Source organism: Spermophilus citellus, assembly GCF_964194105.1.
Source record: "Spermophilus citellus genome assembly, chromosome: X".
Classification (NCBI taxonomy): domain Eukaryota; kingdom Metazoa; phylum Chordata; class Mammalia; order Rodentia; family Sciuridae; genus Spermophilus; species Spermophilus citellus.
The window spans coordinates 120,290,003-120,311,667 of NC_138190.1; the positions used below are offsets into that span (position 1 = coordinate 120,290,003).

General features: G+C 37.4%; 1 protein-coding gene across 1 annotated transcript in view; it reads left to right on the top strand.

Moving 5' to 3' along the window:
* The window catches only part of GRIA3 (glutamate ionotropic receptor AMPA type subunit 3), a 272,552-nt gene that overhangs the window by 213,324 nt on the left and 37,563 nt on the right, over window positions 1-21,665 (top strand). Inside the window, exon 12 of the mRNA XM_081278184.1 lies at window positions 2,743-2,941. Coding sequence (XP_081134310.1) covers window positions 2,743-2,941 — 199 coding nt within the window. The remainder of the gene's footprint in view (window positions 1-2,742; window positions 2,942-21,665) is intronic.

The window sequence follows — 21,665 nt, forward strand, 5'->3', positions numbered from 1 at the left end:
CGATAACCACTAATTTATTGTTATCATCTTTTATTACCCTATTACTATGGATGCTACCTTGAAGCATTAATCTTTTATACAATAAAATTATTTCCAGAGTCACATCAGTCCAGAATAAATTGAATGTATCTGGCAACAATGAAGATGAAAGGTCTAAATTCCTAATTCAAACACTATATATATACTTTTAGCATTGGGAAGTGTGACACATTCTTTCTGACTCATCCAGGTGTTTTTACCTCTTCTGACTAAAAGAGAAATTTTCCAAGATAAAATCCTGAGAGAGTATAACTATTAGTTAGGAAAATCTGTTGCAAAGCAGATTTTCACATCTGAAAAACTAAAAGTGATTATGTTTTGAAATAAAGAAACAATGGTTGTTTTAGGCTTCCAGGGACTAATGGGAATTGGAAACTTTAAAAAAAGTAGGTTTGCTATAGTTTAGCAGCAAAGAATACTATTTATCAAAACACCTGCCAAAAGTATTTGACTGGAGTGTAGCATCTAAAACAACTGAATTTTCCAGAGCCTGAAAAAGAAAGGTTATCTTGGGACACAGAAATTTGAATTTGTTTCCAAGTAGTGAAATGAAAGTACAGACAGAAAAGAGCTTGATTTGTCAGCTCTCCATCCAGAACTGCCCTCTTCCCACAGAGTCTGGAGATGTGCCAGGCTACTCTGCCTATTCTTGACTTTATGACAGAGTGGGTTCTCTTTCCATGAGTTTTTCTTGGCATGGGAGAACATAGCCTAACAAGAATGGAGTTCTGCCTCATAGCAGAACTATCCTGGGGGTGATGTGGCGATATTTTATAAAACCCAAGGAGCAGATTCTCATTTCTGTGGACCAAACCAACCATCAGCAACACTGCAAAGGAGATGCAGTTTCCTAAATAGAATCCATTACCCACCACTGAGCATTCATTGCCCTCATGCTGCCCCCCCCCAACATACCACAGTCCCTCTCCTGAGTAGCACTCATACTGTAGGACCATAACTGGCAACCCTGGCTGCACCTTAAAAAATTTATAAAATTCTGCTGCTTAGGCCCATCTCCTAGAATTCTGATTTAATTTGTCTGGGATGGAGCCTAGGCAAGTTACTTTTTGTTCTGTTTTGACTCAAGCTCCCCAGATGATACTGATATACAGGTGGAGTTAAGAATCACTGATTAACAACATTTGTTTCTGTTTAGTCTGAAGATCTCTTTGCAGAAACCCAAGATGCTTAAGAAATACAGATTCTTGGTCACTCAGATGTTATAAATCTGCACCTTAACAAAGGCCCCTGCTGGTGCCAATGCACAGGAATATTGAAGAACAAAATATACCCTTATGAACTTACCTCTCTTCTGTCACATTTCCTACTGATAGGTACTGTTGAAGTGTTACATTTTGATCAAAGCCTCTGAAGACCCACAGAGGATGATTCCAATCATAAGCAGGCCAGGAAAAAATCATTTTGGGGGGCACTTTGGTGAGGGGGAAGGAAACAAGTGTTTTAATGCCTCACACACCCCATTGTACAGGTATTTTCCTGCATCATTTTGGGGCCTGCCCTCACTGGCTAAGGTTTAGTTTGTAAAAGGGAAGAGTTTTGATCTCCTGAGTCTCACTAGACATTTATATGAAATAACAATAAACATTACAATCTAGCTCCTTGCCTCATGGGTGATCAACTCCACAAAATTATAATGTCTTTATTAAATATATTAAACTCAAAGTGAATAGTGCTAATTTAGTAGCTGCCCATTTCTCTTTACACATGGAAAGCCTTTTGACTCTTCCTCCTATGATGTTGCCTTACATCAATGGTTCACAACCTTCGCTGCACATTGTAGTCACCAGTGGAGATTTTAAAAATACATGTGTCTGGATTCCACTTCCCAGGTTCTAACTTAATTGATATCCAGTAGACCTGAGCATGAGTTTTTCTTTCTTTTATTTTCTTTTGGCTGTTATTTTTTTTTAAATATCCCAGATGATTCTAATGTGCAACCAAAACCAAGAAATGCTTGCTTTAAATAATGCCGTATTCTGTAGATGTGCTTAATAAAGCTCACAGAGAACTCAATTGGTTAAATTATTACATGTAAGTGGGAGATAATAAAAATGTTTTTGTGATTAAAAAATTCCTGTTTAGAAATCCTGTCAGCTATGTTAATAGCATTTACTGAGGTAAAAAACTTAAAAGGAGAAAAGGTTTATTTTAGCTCATCACTTCAGAGATTTCAGTCCATGGTACTTTGCTTTGAGCCTGTGGTGAGGAAATATATCATGGGGGAAGCATGTGGCAGAGGAAACCCATCCAACTCATGATGGCAGGAAAGCAAGAGAGAAAAGTGTACTGGGATCCCAATATTCCCTTCAAGGGCACATCCTAGTGACCTAACTTCCTCTAGATAGGTCCCACCTCTTAAAGGTTCTACCACCTCCCAGTAAAACCACAGGCTACTAACCAAACTTTCCACATATGGACCATTAAGGGATATTCAAGATACAAAGTAGAACAAAACCTGTACAGTCCTGAAAATCATTCTGTATGCACTATCATATACTATCATGACATGTAGTATTGTCATTAACATGTGACTTTTGTCTGATGTTAATTCTCTCACATCATCTACTTCCCTCCTCCATAAGCTGTACTGAAACTACTCCTCTTTCCAGAAATAAAGATAAGGATTTCTTAACTGAGATCTGGCCCCTTTGGGTCTGGATTTGTTTTTGTTTTACTTTGTAGATCACTCTCCGGGCGCATTGTTGGAGGGGTTTGGTGGTTCTTCACCCTGATCATAATTTCTTCCTATACTGCCAATCTCGCTGCTTTCCTGACTGTGGAGAGAATGGTTTCTCCCATAGAGAGTGCTGAAGACCTAGCTAAGCAGACTGAAATTGCATATGGGACCCTGGACTCCGGTTCAACAAAAGAATTTTTCAGAGTAAGTGCTTTGCAGCTAATTGGGCCTGCTGGTTTTTATTTTATTATCTTCTCACAAAGGCAGATTCACAATGCTTTTAAGGGAAGACTGGGAAAGGGAGGGAATGTTATCAAAGGAGAGCATCTTAAATACTGTACTGCTTAGTTGGTGATCTAATTCACTAACCTTTAGAACTAATACTCATGTGAGATATAACAGGTGACATGTTGAGAGCACTGAGTTTGAACTCCTAGGTTTGAATCCCAACCCTGCCACAAAGGAATTGTTTATCTTTGGGCAAGTCATTTAACTTGTGTCAGTTTGGGTTGCCTTATTTGAATAATGAAAGAACTAAACTAAATCTCTCTTTCTTCTAACTCTTACAAAAGCAGTGATTTTATGTTTCAGCAGTTCACAGAAGTTAGGTAATTGACTCTAAGACTCTGACAAGTGATGGACTAGAAGAAAGTACATATACTATTTTAGACATGGATTTTTCTATTGAAATGTATTATAGTTGTTTCAAGTATAAACATACAGGCTGATAATTTAATTCACAGGAAAGTTTATAATTCTTTTAATTTTTTTGAGTAGATTTATTCCCCCTGCTCTCATCAGTCCAAATCTCTCTAGGGGAATAGCAAATTGTCCACTAGCAAAAGTTAGTAAATCTATGTAAACTCCATTACAGTTTTTTAAAATATTTTTTTAGTTGTTCATAGACCTTCATTTATTTATATGTGGTGCTATGAATCGAACCCATGCTTCACACATGCCAGGCAAGTGCACTACCACTGAGTCACAGCCAAAGCCACTCCATTACAGTTTTTAAGAAATTAAATGTTTTTCAGTTTCCCCAACAAACAAAACAGGTTGCTTTAGATTAGAAAATGGACCCCTTGAAGACACTGCCACTGCTTCTACTGTAGCCACTGTAACTGGTTGTAGCAATGATCCAAAAAGCAATTGAGTAGTAGGTAGAGAGGAAAAGTTTAGCCACTCTCTCCAACCAATAGTCAAGATACTGGAGAGCAGGTATAATTACTGACTTTTTCTCAAAGGAGCGAGTAAACAAATGTTGTTTCTAAACCAGCTTATTTTGATAAATGAGTAATATATTTCTACATGTATTACCATGAGATTTGTTCAATTATTTCATGGAAAACAAGGAGGAGTGTGTTTTTGACATTATAGAATTAAGTGAAAACAGTTTTTACTCCCTGAAGGAGAAAGGATCCATTCTGGAGCCCTTTCAAGAATTTTCCATGGCTCAGGATGTCTATATCTCACCTCTGTCACCTGCTTACTGAACACATCATAACCTCCACCTGGGAAGAGGAGCCCAGAGTTGGAAGCATCAAAATGATATCCAGACCCTCTGATACTAATCTGGCCTTGACTCTCCCTATTATGACAATCCCAGAAGCTTTTTGGGGACAATTCCTCCTACCCATGCAATCACTCACATGTGTTAGGGCTAAAAGCCAGGGATTTCCATCTGCTGAATAGTCAGCACATGATCAGCTGCATGGAAATCTTATTTGATATCAACCTTCAACAGAGCTCATGTTCACCATCCCAGTAGGCATGAAAGTGCTATATGAATTAACTGACCAGTTAGGATATCAAGACACCAGACTTGGGCCCTCTGATAAGAGACATTTGTTCTACTAGAAAACATTTTTCCTTCAACAATGATCAGAGATTATAAAGGTGTGCTTTTAATGGTAATCAATATGACATCAGTTCCCATTAAGTTTTCAAATTCCATTCATTCTCATACCAGGCCAAAGGAGGTTCTCTGGGAAGATATGTTAGCACAAAGACTTAAAAGTGTGGCGAAATAGTCATTGCTCCACACTGAAACTCCATCCCCCACTCATTTTGTGTCTTTATCTACTGATCCATTCCATGATGGTTTCATTAAAGAGCATATTACTGGAGTGGATTGGAATCAACATTCAATTCTGAACAAATCTATTGCTACATTCTAATTGGTTTGTGGTTTCTAATGTTCACCAGTTCCTACTGACCTTTAAAGCCAATGAGTAATTCCTATGGAAATAGAGCTGTTTTGAAAATCTGATTAGAGAAGAAGCCGGATATTTCTAGGTATAAGGAAGTGCAAATCATTTTTTAATTCCCCCACATGCTACTTTTTCTTTTTTCCCAAATGGTTGCTAGTGACAACATTAAGGACTCTGTGGGGTGATCCTTCAGGGAAGCATACAAAGGTTAGTGATTTAAGAATGAAACTGAGCAGTAGAAAAACTCAATTATTTGAGCTTGCTTTGTACTGAAAATGTTATATAAACCTAACAAAGAGTATGCATGTTATTCATATAATAAAGGGGTCCATCCCATTGGGTTCCAAGCCACTTTCCTTACTATGTCCTCTATCCCACCCCGTTCTTGAATCCAATGGGGAAGAGAAGGCAGCCCACAAGAGTACATCATCCTGCACCTGGGGCCTTGACGTGACACTGATGTCCCCTTACCCTCAAATCTCAGTAATCTCCAGGCATTGAGACAATTTTAAGAATATTAACTCCCCACACATTAAAAAAATGGGGAGTTCTGATAGCATGCCTTCTGAATTTTAAAGGATAAAACAAGATCCTCTGCAACATTTACAAACATAATGAGTTCATTTCTTCCTTTTTTCACTCCATCCTGAAACTACAGGGACCCAATAGTAATAGCATAAAACAGCCTAGGGCTAGCCCTCTAGTTCTTCCACTAAGACAGAGAAATAAATAAAATAAAATTCTCTTCTAATTGCCCTGCAGACATTTATACTCATCCTGGGTAAGGCTGCCATTAAAATGGTGATATTTTGAAATGATTCCTTTGTTTCCTTATTTTCTAAGCTTTCCCTGTCATCTTACACAAAGTCACTGGCACAGAGGGACCTGTTCCATAAAGGAAAACAGGGAGGGACTGAGCAAAATGCATGCAGCTGGGAGAGACATCTGGAATATTATTATCAACCCTCTTGACTTGAAAACTGATATACTTAGACAGCAGCTCCAAAACTAAATATCCCAACCAGAGGTGGAGGCACACATGCTAAAAAAAAAAAAAAAAAAAAAAAAAAAAAAACAAGTCGACAGCTTTATTGTCATTGCCCAAGGAAATGCCACTATGATTTGGAAACCTGCACCAAAATGATCATTCTCCACTAGGTTTTGGAAATTTAACCTGATACAGATTCGGGTTAAAAAAGTAACACTAGGAGAAAAAGTAATTCCAAAATCCTCTCAACCTATAAACCTCCAAAAATATTAGATGACAACTAGGATACTTGATATCTTTTCCAAATACTTGGCCATATTCCTACTGAAGATAGGGTGGGGATAAAAGGGATATTTTAAAAATACAATGTTTAATACTAACTCAAATCCCTTTAAGAAAATAAAAATAAATAGAGAGGAGTAAAGAAAGTGGACATTTTCCCAGTGTTCTGAGGAGACCACTGAGGGGGCTGTCCTGCCTTTTGAGTTGCAGATATTGTAATCCCCCCATGAAGCATCTGTTGAATTACTCATGAATATGTCTCAACACAACACCCTTTGACTGCTGTTTCCCTCATTTAATTTTTTTAATACAGCTGAAATATGGGCCTTTTTAAGCTGATTTGGGAAGTGGTCTCTGCTAATCATTTAGATTCTACTTATACTGAGAATTTCTCTCCCACCCACTCCCACATACACAAACACACACACACACACACACACACACACACACACACACACACTTTTTCACTTGGACTCCACATTTCTTCAACATTATTGATTATCTTTGATAGGACTTTTGAAGTATACAGGAAAAGGAAAAAAAGCTTCCCACAAATGTACCTATTCAGACTATGGTGACATTTTGATATGATCAGGAAAATTAACCATTAATCTTTAAGCTGTATTACATCAGACCTCCCAGGCTACTTACCCTGTCCCCAAATGTTGGAAAACACATTAAAATGTACAAATTCTTTTGTTAATTTTTTTCTCACCAAATACTATGATTAATTTGAAATTCTGACAGACAATATGCCTGGACAACTGTAACCAAATTTTATTAGCTTGAAAATCCAAATAAGGTGACCAAATGTTTGAAGACACAGCCAAACCATATGCTAGGGAGCACATAACAGTAAAAGCAAGAGATGAGTTGACACTAAAGGATGGTAGATCAGAGAAATCCATTGTATGTACTACTGAGTGAATTTTTAAAAAGAAAAACTGTCTTTCAATTTTGACGTGGCTGTTTTGATGTTGTCATATTTAAAAAAAAAAGATTCTTACCTTTTTGTGTTATATAATACTTTACATACCAAGAGCCATAGACCTTGTGTTCTCCATGAATCAAGCCTCTAATGCATCAAATACTACAACAAAAAAAAAAAGCTCTTTAAAAGTATGAAGGGTTCTCCAATCCTAGGATACATTAGGCGAATGCCATAGTAATAGAGCAATTAAAACATAAAGGCTCTCCAGACAAAGCTCTGTAGAGATTTGGGGAGTATTTCTCAAAAAATAAAATAAGAAAATATCTGTTTTTCTCAGGAGAAAGGGTATGGATTTTCTTTAGCTTTGGGAGGAGAACAGAAACTCAAATTCTTTCCCTTGTCCTCCTGAGCTCACTCCTACTTAACTATAAATATTACTGCAAAACTCATCTCCTAACCAGTTCATCTTTATCCATTCCTTTGTGGCCTGCAGATTCAACAATTTTAACATGCACAATTTAGAGCTGCCCTTGAAGACCACCTAGAAATTCGGGTGCTTCCAAGGTGGCATGCAGGCCATCTGCCCAAAGTAACCAACCATATGGATATTATTAAGCCTATCTCTGTTTGTCCTCCCAGATAACCTACTTGCTTATGAGAGCATTTCACAGCCCAGAAAGCCTAAGGGGGTTAAGTCTCAGTTGTTCTTGAGGCTGCCAACTCTCTCAGACTACCTCAGGGTAATTAACATCACACAGGACTCCCAGATCATTGAGAGAACTCTGAAACTCTCTTCTAGAAGATATCATTTTCTTTTCTTCTCTGACAAAGTCAAATCACCTGATAGCCTTCCAGTTAAAGGAATGAGGCCCATCTGTTCAATTAGACTTTCCTTGAGTTCACCTAGCAAATCTGCACGAGTTAATTATTTACAATTCTTTTTCATCACCATGCAGAAGCCTAACTTGACAGTAAGTATCAGGTAAAATTCTTACCAACAAACAAGAACAATTAACTGGAATGCTTGGTTGCACTCCACTTGTAAGAAGAAAAGGCAACTCACACAAATAAAACCTTGATATAATTTTTTCCCCAGAAAGGTTATATAAAGTGATGCTCTGTGGTTAGACTCATTCCAGTCTTTGACATCATCTACGTTTTAGTAGAGACTAAATAAATACTAAGCATATACCTAGTAATTTAGACACCAGGGATATAATGCAGGAAACACAAGAAAATGACTTTCTTTGAGGAATTTGCATTCTGTTAGAAGGAGACAAACAATAAACATGTAATCAAATAGATATATAGAATAATTTCAGGTACTAAGTGCTCTAGGGCATCATGATAGATAATGACTTAGGATTAGAGAAGGCAGTTTTAACTGAGAGTCTGGGAGGTGAGGGAGGATTCAGGGAAGGCCTCCTTAAGGAGATAACTTTTTATTAGAGACCTGAGTGATAAGAGGTAGCCATGTGAAAATGTTAGGGAAGAGTAATACAAACAGAAGAAAAGGTAAGTGCAAAGTCCTGGAGAAGGAACACTAGTGGAATGTGTTAAGGAAAACCAATGTGGCCAAGAAATGATAGCCCACATGATAGTGATGGATATTTTGCAAAGCGATCGTATCAAGGATCTATTTTAGAAGTAGATTCACAGAATTTGCTCAGGGTTTTGGGAGACATCTGTGAGTGAATGGGAAGAGCCAAACATGACTCTCATATGTTCGGCCTACATCCCTTTTTGGTAATAACTAGTGAAATCTTTAATCCTACATTCATTAAATGATCCAGGGATACTCATTAAATTGTACTGACATGGGCTGAAAAGCTATACTAGGACTGCTTGAGAAACTTTCCACAGTGTTGAAAAACATTACCTGTCTGAAGACAAAGTTATCTCTGCTATAATTTTTTCATATTTTAAATGGTTTATTATTTTTAATTTTTATATACTAGTTTCTTTATTTAGGGGGTACAGTTCTATAATTAGATGCATGTATAAATGTGTAATGATCAAAATCAGAGTGGTTGGCATTTCTATCTCCTTGAATATTATCATTTCTATGCATTAGGAACCTTTAAAGTCTTCTCAAGTTATTTTGATATGTATGATTATGGTAGACTATAGTTGCCCTATTGTGCTATAGAACATTAGAGCTCCTTCCCCACATACACTGTATTTGATACCTATTATCCACTTCTCATGATCCCTCAAACCCTCCCACTTCTAGCTTCCAGTGACCTCTATTCCATGCTCTACTTTTGTGTGCATCCACAAGATAGTGAGATTATAGAATGTTTGCTTTTCTGTGTCTAGCTTATTTCACTTGACATAATGTCCTTCAGTTCAATCCATGTTGTTGAAAAGGACAGGATTTCATCTTTTGATGGCTGAATAATATTCCATTATGTATATATACAAATTTTAAATTTATTCATCCATCAATGGACATCTTGGTTGGTTCCATGTCTTGGCTATTGTGAACAGTATTGTAATAAATATGGAAGTGCAGCTGTCTCTTTGGTATGCTGATTTCATTTCATTTGGATATATACCCAGAAGTAGGATAAATAGATCACCCTTACATTCTAAATGGTTTAAAATGTTATCTATAGGAAGAGAAGGGCTCAGAGATGATTTATTGTATTTCTTTTCAGTTCTGATCACAGGCATTTGTCTGTAAGGTATCCTTAAAATTAATCTCCTATCTGTACATTCGTTGATGCCCCAATGAAGATGTTTCTGAAGTTGGTTAGATTCTACACCTAGAGAAATCTGAATTCCAGAAGTGAGTCTTACTTCCCAATTTTATCAAATTCTTATGTGTTCATAACCTATATTATTTGACACTGAATTTTATTTCCTTTGAGATTCTGGTCTGGGTTACAGGCTATTTCTTGTATCAGTCAGTAACATTGATTTTCTAACCCGCTGAGTAAAGAAGCCTGTCCTAGATGTCTGGGAATAAATAGGAGCATCCATATATACCCCTGAGTCCAGTATGCAGACAATAAAAGAGTCAGATGAATTCATCAGGAACAGTTTCTAGATAAAAGGGGCATTTTAAAAAAAAAATTTGGAGATAAAGGAGAATTCAAAAATAGTTCAAGAGGTATGTAAGAATATATTTGTGACCAAAAAACACAACAGCAAAAAGCCCATAACTTTATGTCACATTAAATTGTAGCTACTATTGACTACGGTATTGTTAGTTCTCGCTTGGGTTCACACTAACATTTTTTTCTGTGAAATAGCATATGTATGTATATGTTTGGAAGAGAGAGTGTTTAGATGGGACAAAAACCATTTGTTTTTAAAAATATTATTGCCGTGAAACAATTACATCATAGTAGAAATCAATATACTGCAAAGGGGAAATTAGAAATCATTGCTCAAGACCAAAGTGCTCTAAATACTATCTTATTTCTAATTTCATAAACCACATTTTTCATGTAAAGATGAGGTTCATTAAAAAGGTAATCTCCAAAGAATATTTTGTTTTATTTTAAATTAGTTTGAGGAACCAACATTGAAAAGCAAAATCCATTTACGCTTTGGCAAATAATATCAATGAAGAAAGATTTCATAGCAAACCTTTCATACTTAAAAGCAACCCCATTACATTAGTCATTGTTTCAAACAAAATAAACAACCTTTTTCCTGAACATGGTGGTAGTATGAATGAAGTAATCATAAAGAGAATTAAACTAAAGTCCAATTGCACCAAGTTTGAAATTTGACTTCCAAATATTGGTATCCTGCTGCTTCTCTCAGAACAGACAGAAAAACACACTCACACATACAATGAGGGTACTAATGGTGTATTATTGAAATGTATTATATGTGAAAACAGCAGGAAGAAAACTGCCCCATCAGCCAGATTCTGAAGAATACATTTGCTCCATTTTCTTGCTCTGAGGTTTTGGCCAATAATACAAACAGAAACGTTGAGAATATCTTAATGCATAACTAAGGAGATATCTACGGGTAGAACTAAGTACTGGAGCACTTGCTTAGCATGCATGCAGCCCTGGATTCCATCTCCAGCACCAAAGAAAAAAGAAAGGGAGAGAAAGCAGAAATATAAATAATGTCAAGGCAGCTGAGATAAATTGATGCAGTATAGATCAATATAAAGTTGTTGAAGGTGAGGGGCTCAAAGGACACCTCCAGTTTTAGAGTTGACATACAGAGGACAAGCATCATTTCTCATAGTTCGCTGTTGGTCTTGTCTTAAAACATTCCTATCTGTAACTGCCCAAAGAGCTGACCTGATGGGACTGTTCTACAATCTTTCACAAGATTATTTCCCAACATCACAAGAATTGAGACAGCAAATATATTAAAATTGTCTTCAAATATTTGAAAGATGATATTTTAAAGATGGATTGGACTTGTTCTGTGAGGTCCTAATGGACAAAACAAAAATCAGGGTTAGTATTACAGTGACAGAGATTTTAGATTAATGTAAAAATAATGCTCTAATATGGCAATTGATAGATAAAATAGGCTGTCTCCATAGATAGTGAGCTGTTCATCATTGGCAGGCATTAAGAATATGCTAATGACAACTTGTCACAAATGTTGAATAGGGGACTCTGTAATCTGATGAATGACTGCAGATGGCTAGTGTTTCCCAACACTGATTACACATAAAATCTCTTAGAGAGTTGTTTTATTTTATTGAGATGGGGGTCTCTCTATATTTTCCAGGCTGACCAAAAACTCCTGGGCTCAAGTGATCTTCCCACATCAACCTCCTGAGTGCTGGGACTATGACCTCTGGGCCACAAAATAGCTCCCCTGTGAGGAGCTATTTTAAAATACAGATTAATGGGTCTCATGTTTGGGCTTCAAGATGATGATGCCATGGGTTCCAATAATCTTTTTTTAAACCAGCACCCCAAGTGATCCCAACACAGAAGACCAAGAGCCACTCTTTGAGGAACTTTCAACTCTACAATATATAAGGGAATCTCTGCTTTGATGATTTGCGTTTGCTTTTTTCCCCCTATGCAAAGGATGTAGGAAAGAGGCTGGGTGCTTGACTTGTGGCACAGAAAAAAAAAAAAAAAAGCTGAGGAGAAGTAGGTGGGGCCTATCTGGCAGGAAGTATCTTGAGAATGAGCTTACTGAGTTGGAGTCACCTCCTCCAGTGTTTTTGTCAGGGAGGGAGAGAAAGGAAAAATCTTTCTTCTTATCAACAAGGACCAATGGGAGATGACTGTTTGAGGGGCTAGGTTCTAAGTTTGGGCTGGCATTATCACATTAATGCTTTTTGAAAGCTGTAGGAAGCCCCAAGTGCTGGTCTCTAGAGAAGCTCAAGTAATGGTATCTGTCTGGAATATGTAGACAGAAAAGTTCGTGAAAACTATAAGAAGGAGAAAAAAATGAAACAGCAGGTGATTCATACCCAGAGACCTCAAAATGTTTGTAATTTTAACCTACCTTTTTCTCCTATGATCTAGATAACACCTTCCCTTTTCTATTGCTCGTTTACTGGATGGGTCTTAGTCAAACAGGACTGTTGTATTTATGAACCCAGAAGGAAGCCCCATGGTTCCAATTTCCCATCCAAGATGAGTCAGGTCCAAGCATAGGTTATTTATCAGTGAAGATTTTCACTTGGGATAACCTAAGTAATGGCTGTAGATAAGAGGAATTTCTTAGGCAAAAAATGGGACACATTGAATATAGACCAGGAGCATGGAAAGTCCTAACCATGACAAAGAAACTCTGTCCTACTTTTCTTTAGCTCATCCTTTCCCTTCTCTTTCATTCCTTTATCTGCTGGGTCTTGGGTGGCCAGGACTGTTATATTAGCATTTTTTCAGAGGCTTCAGGGAACCCCTTACCTCAACTATCCCTACCTAGAAGAACTTAAGTGAATATCCCTAGATGCTAATCAACATGTGAAAACAAAACCATTGAGGCTGCAATGAAGTCAGGGCACATGAAATTTTTATAAAAAGGAGAAGATAGATCAGTTGCTTAGAAACACCAGCCAACATGAAGAAGCTGGCCTACCACCACTTCCCCTAACTCTTTCCCCATCTAACATGCAGAGTCTCAAGTGGTCAGGTTTTTCTGAGATGGTGTTTTTACAAAGGATAAAGGAAGTCCCACGTTTCAAAGTTCCCCCTCTAGAGGACAATAGGTGGATATAAAGAGCTGGGCTTTACCTGGGGAAGCTCATGTATTAAAGTATGAGTCAGAGGACTAGGGCTATAGCTCAGAGGCAGAGCACTTGCCTAGCATGTGTGAGGCACTGGGTTCGATCCTTAGCACCACATACAAAAATCAACAAATAAAATGAAGGCATGCTGTCCATCTACAGCTACGAAAACTTAAAAATATGAGTTGAAGTTTTGGGCAAAAGAAATCTCTTGGAAAATGAAAAGGGACAGAATGAGCAATTACACCAAGAGCTTTAAACTCTTAGCCATTAACCAAAAATCTCTCCTACTGACATGTCATCCTCCTTCTGTCTTTGTCTTTTTACGTACCTTTTATGATGAGGCAGCTCTACTGTGTCACTGTTTCAGAGAGCCTCAGGACTCAAAGTTCCCAACTTAGTGGGCTATATCTGGGTAGACATGAAGCTGGTCGCCAGGAAGAGCTCAAAATTCAGAGGATGTAAATGCTATCAGAAAGAGGAACAGAAAGGGGAAATACTGGAGAATGATATTGACTGAATTACTTTGTTATGTTCATGTACAAATTGTAACAATTTGAATATTATGTATAATTATAATGCACCAATAAAAATATGGGGGAGGTAGATTTTAAAACTGGTACAGAAGAAAAAGATGAATTAGAACTCTGGAAATTCTTTCCCTTTAGCCAGAGACACTTCTGTAACATTCTACTCCCTATTTCTTACTCCCCTTTCCTTTATGTATTTGACCTGTTGGGTCTGGACATTGGGCAGCCAGTGCAGCTGAATTCATTTCTTAAAGGCACTAAGGAGAACATGGATTCAACCTTCACCACATAGAAAATTTGTAGGTGGACAGCCTCAAGTGCCCATGTTGCAGGATAAAGTTTCCTGGGAGCAAGCAAAAGTGATTGGTGAGGAGAATATGGGCTGGACCCTGTCATTCTAGTATCCCTATGAAGGAGCATCAGTGAGGGTGCATCTTTCTGAAAAACAGTGGTATGATGGGTAGCAACGAAACTGAAATCCTGGCTCTTAGGCCTTAAAGGAAGGAATAAGATTCCTGTGGGTTTTCCTCCATCACTTTTATTGCCATCCGTTGCCATTTTAACATTGTATGGTTGTTAGGTAAACAGAAGAGTGATTATCAAAGACACCCATCCAAGGAATGAACATGAGGTGTCTTGAATATGGGCAGCAGGGTAGTGGCAGGAGCATTACAATGCTCAAGCAGGAGAGAAATGTTTTCCAGCCCAGAGACCAGATTACCCAGCCTAGATTGTAATATGGTCTGCAAAATATACCATGTTGCAAAATGGTATATTTTACATATCTCTTTGATTGTACTATCTTCATACATAACCAGTGACCAAGAACAGTTCATCAATTTTATAATCAATGCAGCCTTCGCTGATTAAGGAGTAAGCTGTGGACATTGCTATGATTCATATTGGGTGAAGTTGGAACTGTTAACAAGGTGGATAAATATATTGCTCATATCTATGGTGAACACTTAACAGGACCCTTTCCTTCTTTCTAACATGCTTTGTACTGTCTTCATCTCCCATGCAAAAGTTTGGCTCCCAACTATTGCAAAAAAGTGACCTCTCCCTTTCCCCTTGATAGTCATTTTTCTATCTTTTATGGAGATGAGATCAGTTTTTGTAAGGCTGGATCCAATTTTTTTTTCATTGTATTCCACTGGGACCCTTGCTGTTACCATGGATACCTCTTTCTGCCCTTGGCACTTTGGGGATGCCTCACAGCAGGCATTGTATCAGGACCTCCCACCTTGATTTGCTTTGTACTGATATTTTTTGTCTTTCCAGCCAGTCTCTGAGCTTGCCCTTCTGCCAGCCCAAAGATTAACAAAAACTACTTTAAAATATTTGTTATCTTTCAAGCTTTCCTTTCTTTTCTTCCAAAATCTCTGGGTATCCAACAGAGCTGGACCCTACCTTAAGTAATCCATATATCAGAAAATTCACAAGTGATAAAAGCAATTAATAGTAATTACTCAGAGTAGAAACATTCTTCCATGGAAAACAGAAATCCCTTAGTGCATTTTGGTGTTTACAGATCATTACTTGTCAGAGAAACCTAGGAGGAGGATTTTCTGAAATAAACATAAACTAGTCCATGCATTGATGGAATAAAATTTGATTTTCAAAAATGAATCTAACACAGCAATCTGTATATGGGGTAAAAATGGGAGTTCATAACCCACTTGAATCAATCTGTGAAATATGGTATATTAAGAACTATGTAATGTTTTGAACAACCAACAATAAAATAATTTAAAAAAATGAATCTAATTTATGACACGGCTTACTCTAGGAAGTCATCTGTTACATAATTTAAGGCAAAGTCTCATCTAGGCAAAGCAGTGCAAAACCGCACAAACCAGGGAAAGGAAAGTTCAAAGATGTTTGAAACTTACTTCCTGTGATTGAGCCAATCTGAATAGATAAGGTTACATCATTCCAGCAGTCTGATAGTTAATTTTGGAGTCTACTTTACACATACTGGTCACTTTTTCCATGTTTTTGGATCTACATCTTCCTAATGCCATACTATATATGCAGCATGTGCCATGTTGCTAAGACTGAAACAATGAGAAACTTAAAAGTTTTCATTCCTTGATTTTGTTCAGATTTGTAAACTTAATGTTGCATTAATAGTCTATTTTGCATATCTGTTTGATTGTAGTATCTTAAAGATTCATTTAAACCTGGGGAGGACAGCATGACTCCTACCTGCTTCTCATTAATAACATACTTTTCAGCAGGTAGATAATGAATGACTTAGATATAAATCAGAAGAAATGCAGATTACCACTAAGTGCAGTAGCGGGGAGGAAATCCATTTTCTCCACAACACTGACAAACAATTTTGAGGCTGAATGTAGAGAAATCAAGTCTGAAAGAGAGATGACTATATAGAAGGCTCCTAATTAAATATTCTGTTGTCTTTACATGTCAGACTGTGCAGAAAAAAATCATCCTAATGGAAATTAAATTTTCTAAGTGGCTTTAAAAATCTTTGGTTAATAGAAACAAGTCATCTAATTATGGAGAAGAAAACAAGATAACTGTTGGCCACAGCTTATCCTAATAGCAGTGACAGGTCTGCATAAACATTCTTTAGTTTGTTGCTACTGTTAGTAGCACCCTTGGTGGGTTTGGGGTGTGGGAGATAGTGGAGAGTTAGCACTTCAGCTGACAAAGGTTTACCACTGGTTGATCAGAGTTAGAATAGAAGGCAAGCAGGAGAATCTTAAAAGAAAAATACATAAAAGTATTATTAGCCCACTCGAATTTTCTGGAAAATGAGAGAAAATAACATTCTTGCTCAAGATATAGAGGGTCTGTTTTTCAAATTACTATATTTCTTTGGTGATAGGTTACTGACACAGAAATAAGGACTTAAGGGAAATGCATTTCAAACCAATGATTGCTAATAAATTATCCTACCAGCCACAGGTAGGATAATTTCACAGGCACTAGAAAATGCATGAAATTTGCAAAGGCAACTCAGGCTTTCAATTTCCTTTTTTTATTCTAAGTTCTTTAGGATTCAACATGGCTTCCTACTACAGTTTGACTATTGATCTTTACCAAATAGAAGTGATAACTGTATCTACTGGAACTTAAGTCAAATGAAATAATGTTGTAATTAGGCTTACTTTGGAGGATTTTCAGACTTTGGTTTTATTTCTGTTCAATAGTGGTAGTGAATATACAGGCCTGAATATAAAACAACATAGTTTATTAGTTGCTTCTTTGGGGAAAAGAAATTCTGCTTCAGCTCATGAGTCTTATTTTTCTTATTTTTTTAAAGATATACATGACAATGAAGTATATTCTATTCCTTTTTTTAACTTTGTTTTGTTTTATAATAGGATTTGACTAGCAAATCTATAATTTGGCAGCATTTGTTTTAGTTTGGGCTCTTGGTATACTTTGGGTCAATTCTCTAGTTACTATATAACAGCAATCAAGTCAAATGACTATAACATTAAACCTGCCTAATTCCCAAAGTTTTACCTCCATAGGAAATGTTGGTCCTCTCCTCCTTTTGGTGACTCAGATAAGGCAAATATACAATTGTGACCTTAACGTAACTATAACACAGTTTAAAAGTGCTAGGCAAAGGCATTTGTGAGTACTTGACAAAGTTATTTAGAATTCTTAGAAGAAAGCATCTCTAGAGATTCTACCACTTTCAATTTTGATTATACTAAATTTTTCAACCCATATATCACAGCAGATACAGGAAAGAACCAGTTTTAAAAAAATGGGGAAATTGTGAGTTATCACCTGGCTGCTCACTCCTGTTGGAATTCTTCCCTTGGGAAGAAAAGTTGGAGAGAGATGACCCAAACAACTTAATGTAGGAATTTATGAAGCCAAGAAAAGAAAATCAAGCTGGTCGCAACTTAAAGTAGCATTCTGTATTTTTTTCACAAATATTTTCTTGTATAATGATCCACTCTTTTGAAAGAAATTATGTTTTTTGGACAGGAATAACAAGAATATTTTTTCATGGCATACTTAGATCCAGGAGGTCATTTATTTTCAATTTACACAAATAGGATAAATTTAAAGGAAACAGTCCCTGCATGTGTCTAAGGAATTTTTGCCCAGGAAAATAATACAGTTTACCTTTCTCTGGAGAGGCCTTCCATAAACACAAGCTGGGAAAGCTAGCCCAGAGCTACAGATTACCTCTGAATAAAATAGGAGTTATTTCCCCAAATCCCCTGTTCCTCAGCCTAGGCTATAGCTAGCCCTCCAATTGGTGCAGGCAAGACTTCCATTTGATGCACTCATCACCTCCATCATCAGAGTAAACCAGACAAAGTAGTTCTTGTTGTCCTTTTGCTGCCTTTTAACACCTCTGTTTTTCCTTTACTTAAACTATGAGATCTGTGCTATCCAAGAGGATACCCACTAGCTATATATAACTACTTAAATTAAAATCACATTTGAAATCCAGTTCTTCAGTAGCACTAACCACATTTCAAATGCTTAACAGACATGTGTGGCTACAAATTAGCATATCAGCACGGCTGAAGAACATTTCATAAAGTCCCATTGGATGACCCTTCTATTATCTCTTTTAGCTTCTTGAGCATAATGACCACATCTGACACATCTTCATTCCCCACAGACTCTACCATAGTGCCTGATACAACTATTGAATAGAGGAGAAATTTAGGGCTGTCATGAGCTAAACTAAATTTATTTCATCTGAAGGCAGAAACTATTACTGTCCACATTTTTCAAATGAGGAAACTGAGGCTCAGATTTGCCCAAAATCACAGAGCTAATAAGTACAAAAATCAGGTGTTTATAACCTCAGGACCTGTTCTATACACCAAAAGAAGACATCACATAACTGCAAATTTTATCATGGACAGGCAGGCCCCTCCCAGAGCATTGGTGACTAGGTGGTTTCTCCACAGCACTTGCATTGGCCAAAGCAAAATAAAGACAGTATGGAATCAGGGTTTGAGCATGAAGAAAGTTGATTTCTATTTATGTGTGACTATCAGATTAAGTGGCTATTTGACTACTCCCCTGTAAATGAACTAACAACAAAAGAGTTGTTTTATCTGCCATTTTGCCACTGCCTTGACCCAAATGCTGAAGATTAGTGAAACCAAATCATTTTGTGAAGTCACTCTCACTTGCTATACTTACCAGAAGGTTCTGTAACTTAAGCCTCCATGCAGCAGAACTTGTGCCAGGACACGAAAATGCCAGAAAATCAATTTTCCTGCAGCTTTCACAGTCAGTGTGTTTGCCAGACAAAACCCCAGCCAGCCACTTTTTTTAATCAGCATAGCGCCTTTAGAAATAATACTTACCACACCACTTCTAACACAGCAAGGAGGAAAAGACTTAAATCTAAGCCCAACTGTTCAAAATGGAGAGCCACAGGAGAAGGTGAAGTGTGAATATATTGAAATTGAACATTTTAGTGGCCCCATTTAGCCTTATAAGGTGTTCTCTGCCAAGTATCTAGTGAGTTAGCCTTGATTCAAGTCTGTGCCTCCAAAATACTGACAGCACTTACCCTGACACCATTCTTCCTGCCATCCACATATGCATATGTCTTCATGTGCCCCTGACTTATCAGGATAGCACTCCATCTTGTCCTCCCTCCCTAAAACCTATTTTGATTCCCCCCAGATCTTCTGGCATAAATTCTCAAATAAACTACATCATACAAAGGTGATGTATATGGGTTGTGTTAGCTTCCTATTTGCCATAAGAGCATAATCTAATTCGTTAAGGACTTACTACAGGCACTGTGCTGGGGCTTTGTATGAATTATCTCATTTAGTATTCTATCTTCATTGCTCAGACAATTATTAGAGACCTAGAGAAATTGAAGTAACTTGTCCAAACAGAAGGCATTATCTCTAATGGTAGGATTTAGGGCCCTCTAACAGGCTACTGGGTCATTTTACTGATGAATTTTACCTCAGAGAATGTTGTATAGTCTTCAAATTGAACCAAAGAAGAAGATTAGGCTCTGTAAAATCATGTTCAAAGATGAGTCAGAGAAATAAACCTCAACCAGTTCACATTTTGGTCAATGTAGTCCCTAGCAATTCATCCACTGGGAGGCAGTATGTAATATTAGGAAAAGCACAGGGTTTGGAAGCCAAATGACCTAGATTTGAATGCTAATTATGTCACCTTATCTATGCAACCTTGGAATTATTACTTTTCTTCTCTAAGCTTTGGAAGGAAAGAGAGGGAGTGAGGATAGATTTTGGTGTCAAATGATCCAGGTTTAAATTGCAACTATTCATTTATTCATTCAGTTAATATTTGTTGAATATATGCTATGTGACAGCCACTGTATAAACAGCTCAAAACAAAGTCCTTTTGCTCATTATGGTGAGAAAAAAATATGTATATACCATGTTTTGTTTAGTGTTAAGTGCAAAGGAGAAAAATCAGGTTAAGAGACAAAATGTTGGGGATGCTATTTCATCTCAGCTGAATGAAGAAAGTCTTTCTGATATCTGAATGAAGTGAGGGAGCAGGACATGCAGACATGGAGTAGTACATGGTAGACAGAAAAGCACTTCAGACAGAAGAGCCCAAGCAAAGTCCCTGACATGGAAATGTTCTTGGCTGGTTTGAAGAAAAGTTCTCATACGGTTTGAGAGAAGTAAAAGAGGGAAAGAATGTTATGAAATAAGGACAGCAAAGACAATAAGCCAGAACTTATTGGGCTGGGCTTTCTAAGTCTTAATAAAGATTTTAGGGGCTGGGTTGTGGGTCAGCAGTAAAGCGCTCACCTGGCATGTGCAAGTCCCTGGGTTCGATCCTCAGCACCACATGAAAATAAATAAATAAATAGATAAATATTTAGGTTTCATTCAATTTGATAGGAAGTCATTTAGAGGATTTTAAGCAGAGGAATGACATAATCTAATATACGTGTAAAATGATCACTCAGACATCCATGTGAATAGAAAATTTGAAGAGCAGGGAAACTGCTTAAGAATTGATCAAAATATTTCAGGTGACCAATGGTTGATTTGGATTAGGGTGAAGGTGGTTGCATTTTGAATATATTTTGAAGACTGAGCTGGCAGGTTGTGCAATATGAGGCAAAGAAAAAAGTTAAGGATGAGTAAGATTTGGGCCCAAGCAACTAGACAAATTGGATGGTGGAGCCATTTTTTTTTTTCTGTACAACACTGACAAAAGTAGCCAGCATGGATAGGAAGAATCAGGAGTTCTATTTTTTCCATGCAAAGTTGGAGATGCCTATGAGATCTTCAAGTAGAGATTTCAGGTGGGTAGTTGGATAAATGAGCCTTAAGTTTAGTGATGTCAGGGCTGGATATTTAACCAGCTGTGTCATCTTGAACAAGTAAATTAACTTCTATAAGCCTTAATTACCTCCTCAAGAAAACAGGGATAATATGGGTTTCACAAGATCATCTGTTTTTTTAAACTGGAGATCAAGCCTGGGGAGGGGGGCTTAACCCCTGAGCCATATCCCCAGACCATTTTATATATTTTAAGACAGGGTCTTGCTAAGTTGCTTAGTGCCTCACTAAGTTGCAGAGGCTGGTTTTGAACTCATGAACCCCCTGCCTCAGCCTCCTGAGCCACTGGGATTACAGGTGTGCACCACCATGCCTAGCACAAGATCATCTTAAGCAATACTTATACACTGTGTGAAGCACCATTCCTGGTGTGTGTAAGTGCTCAATAAATTGTAGCCTTCTAATTGTCAGTACTCATTGCAATAACTGGAAGTGAGTTGTTGCTATTGTAGGATCATCCTTAATTATTCTAAATTCATATCACAGAGTAGAATCA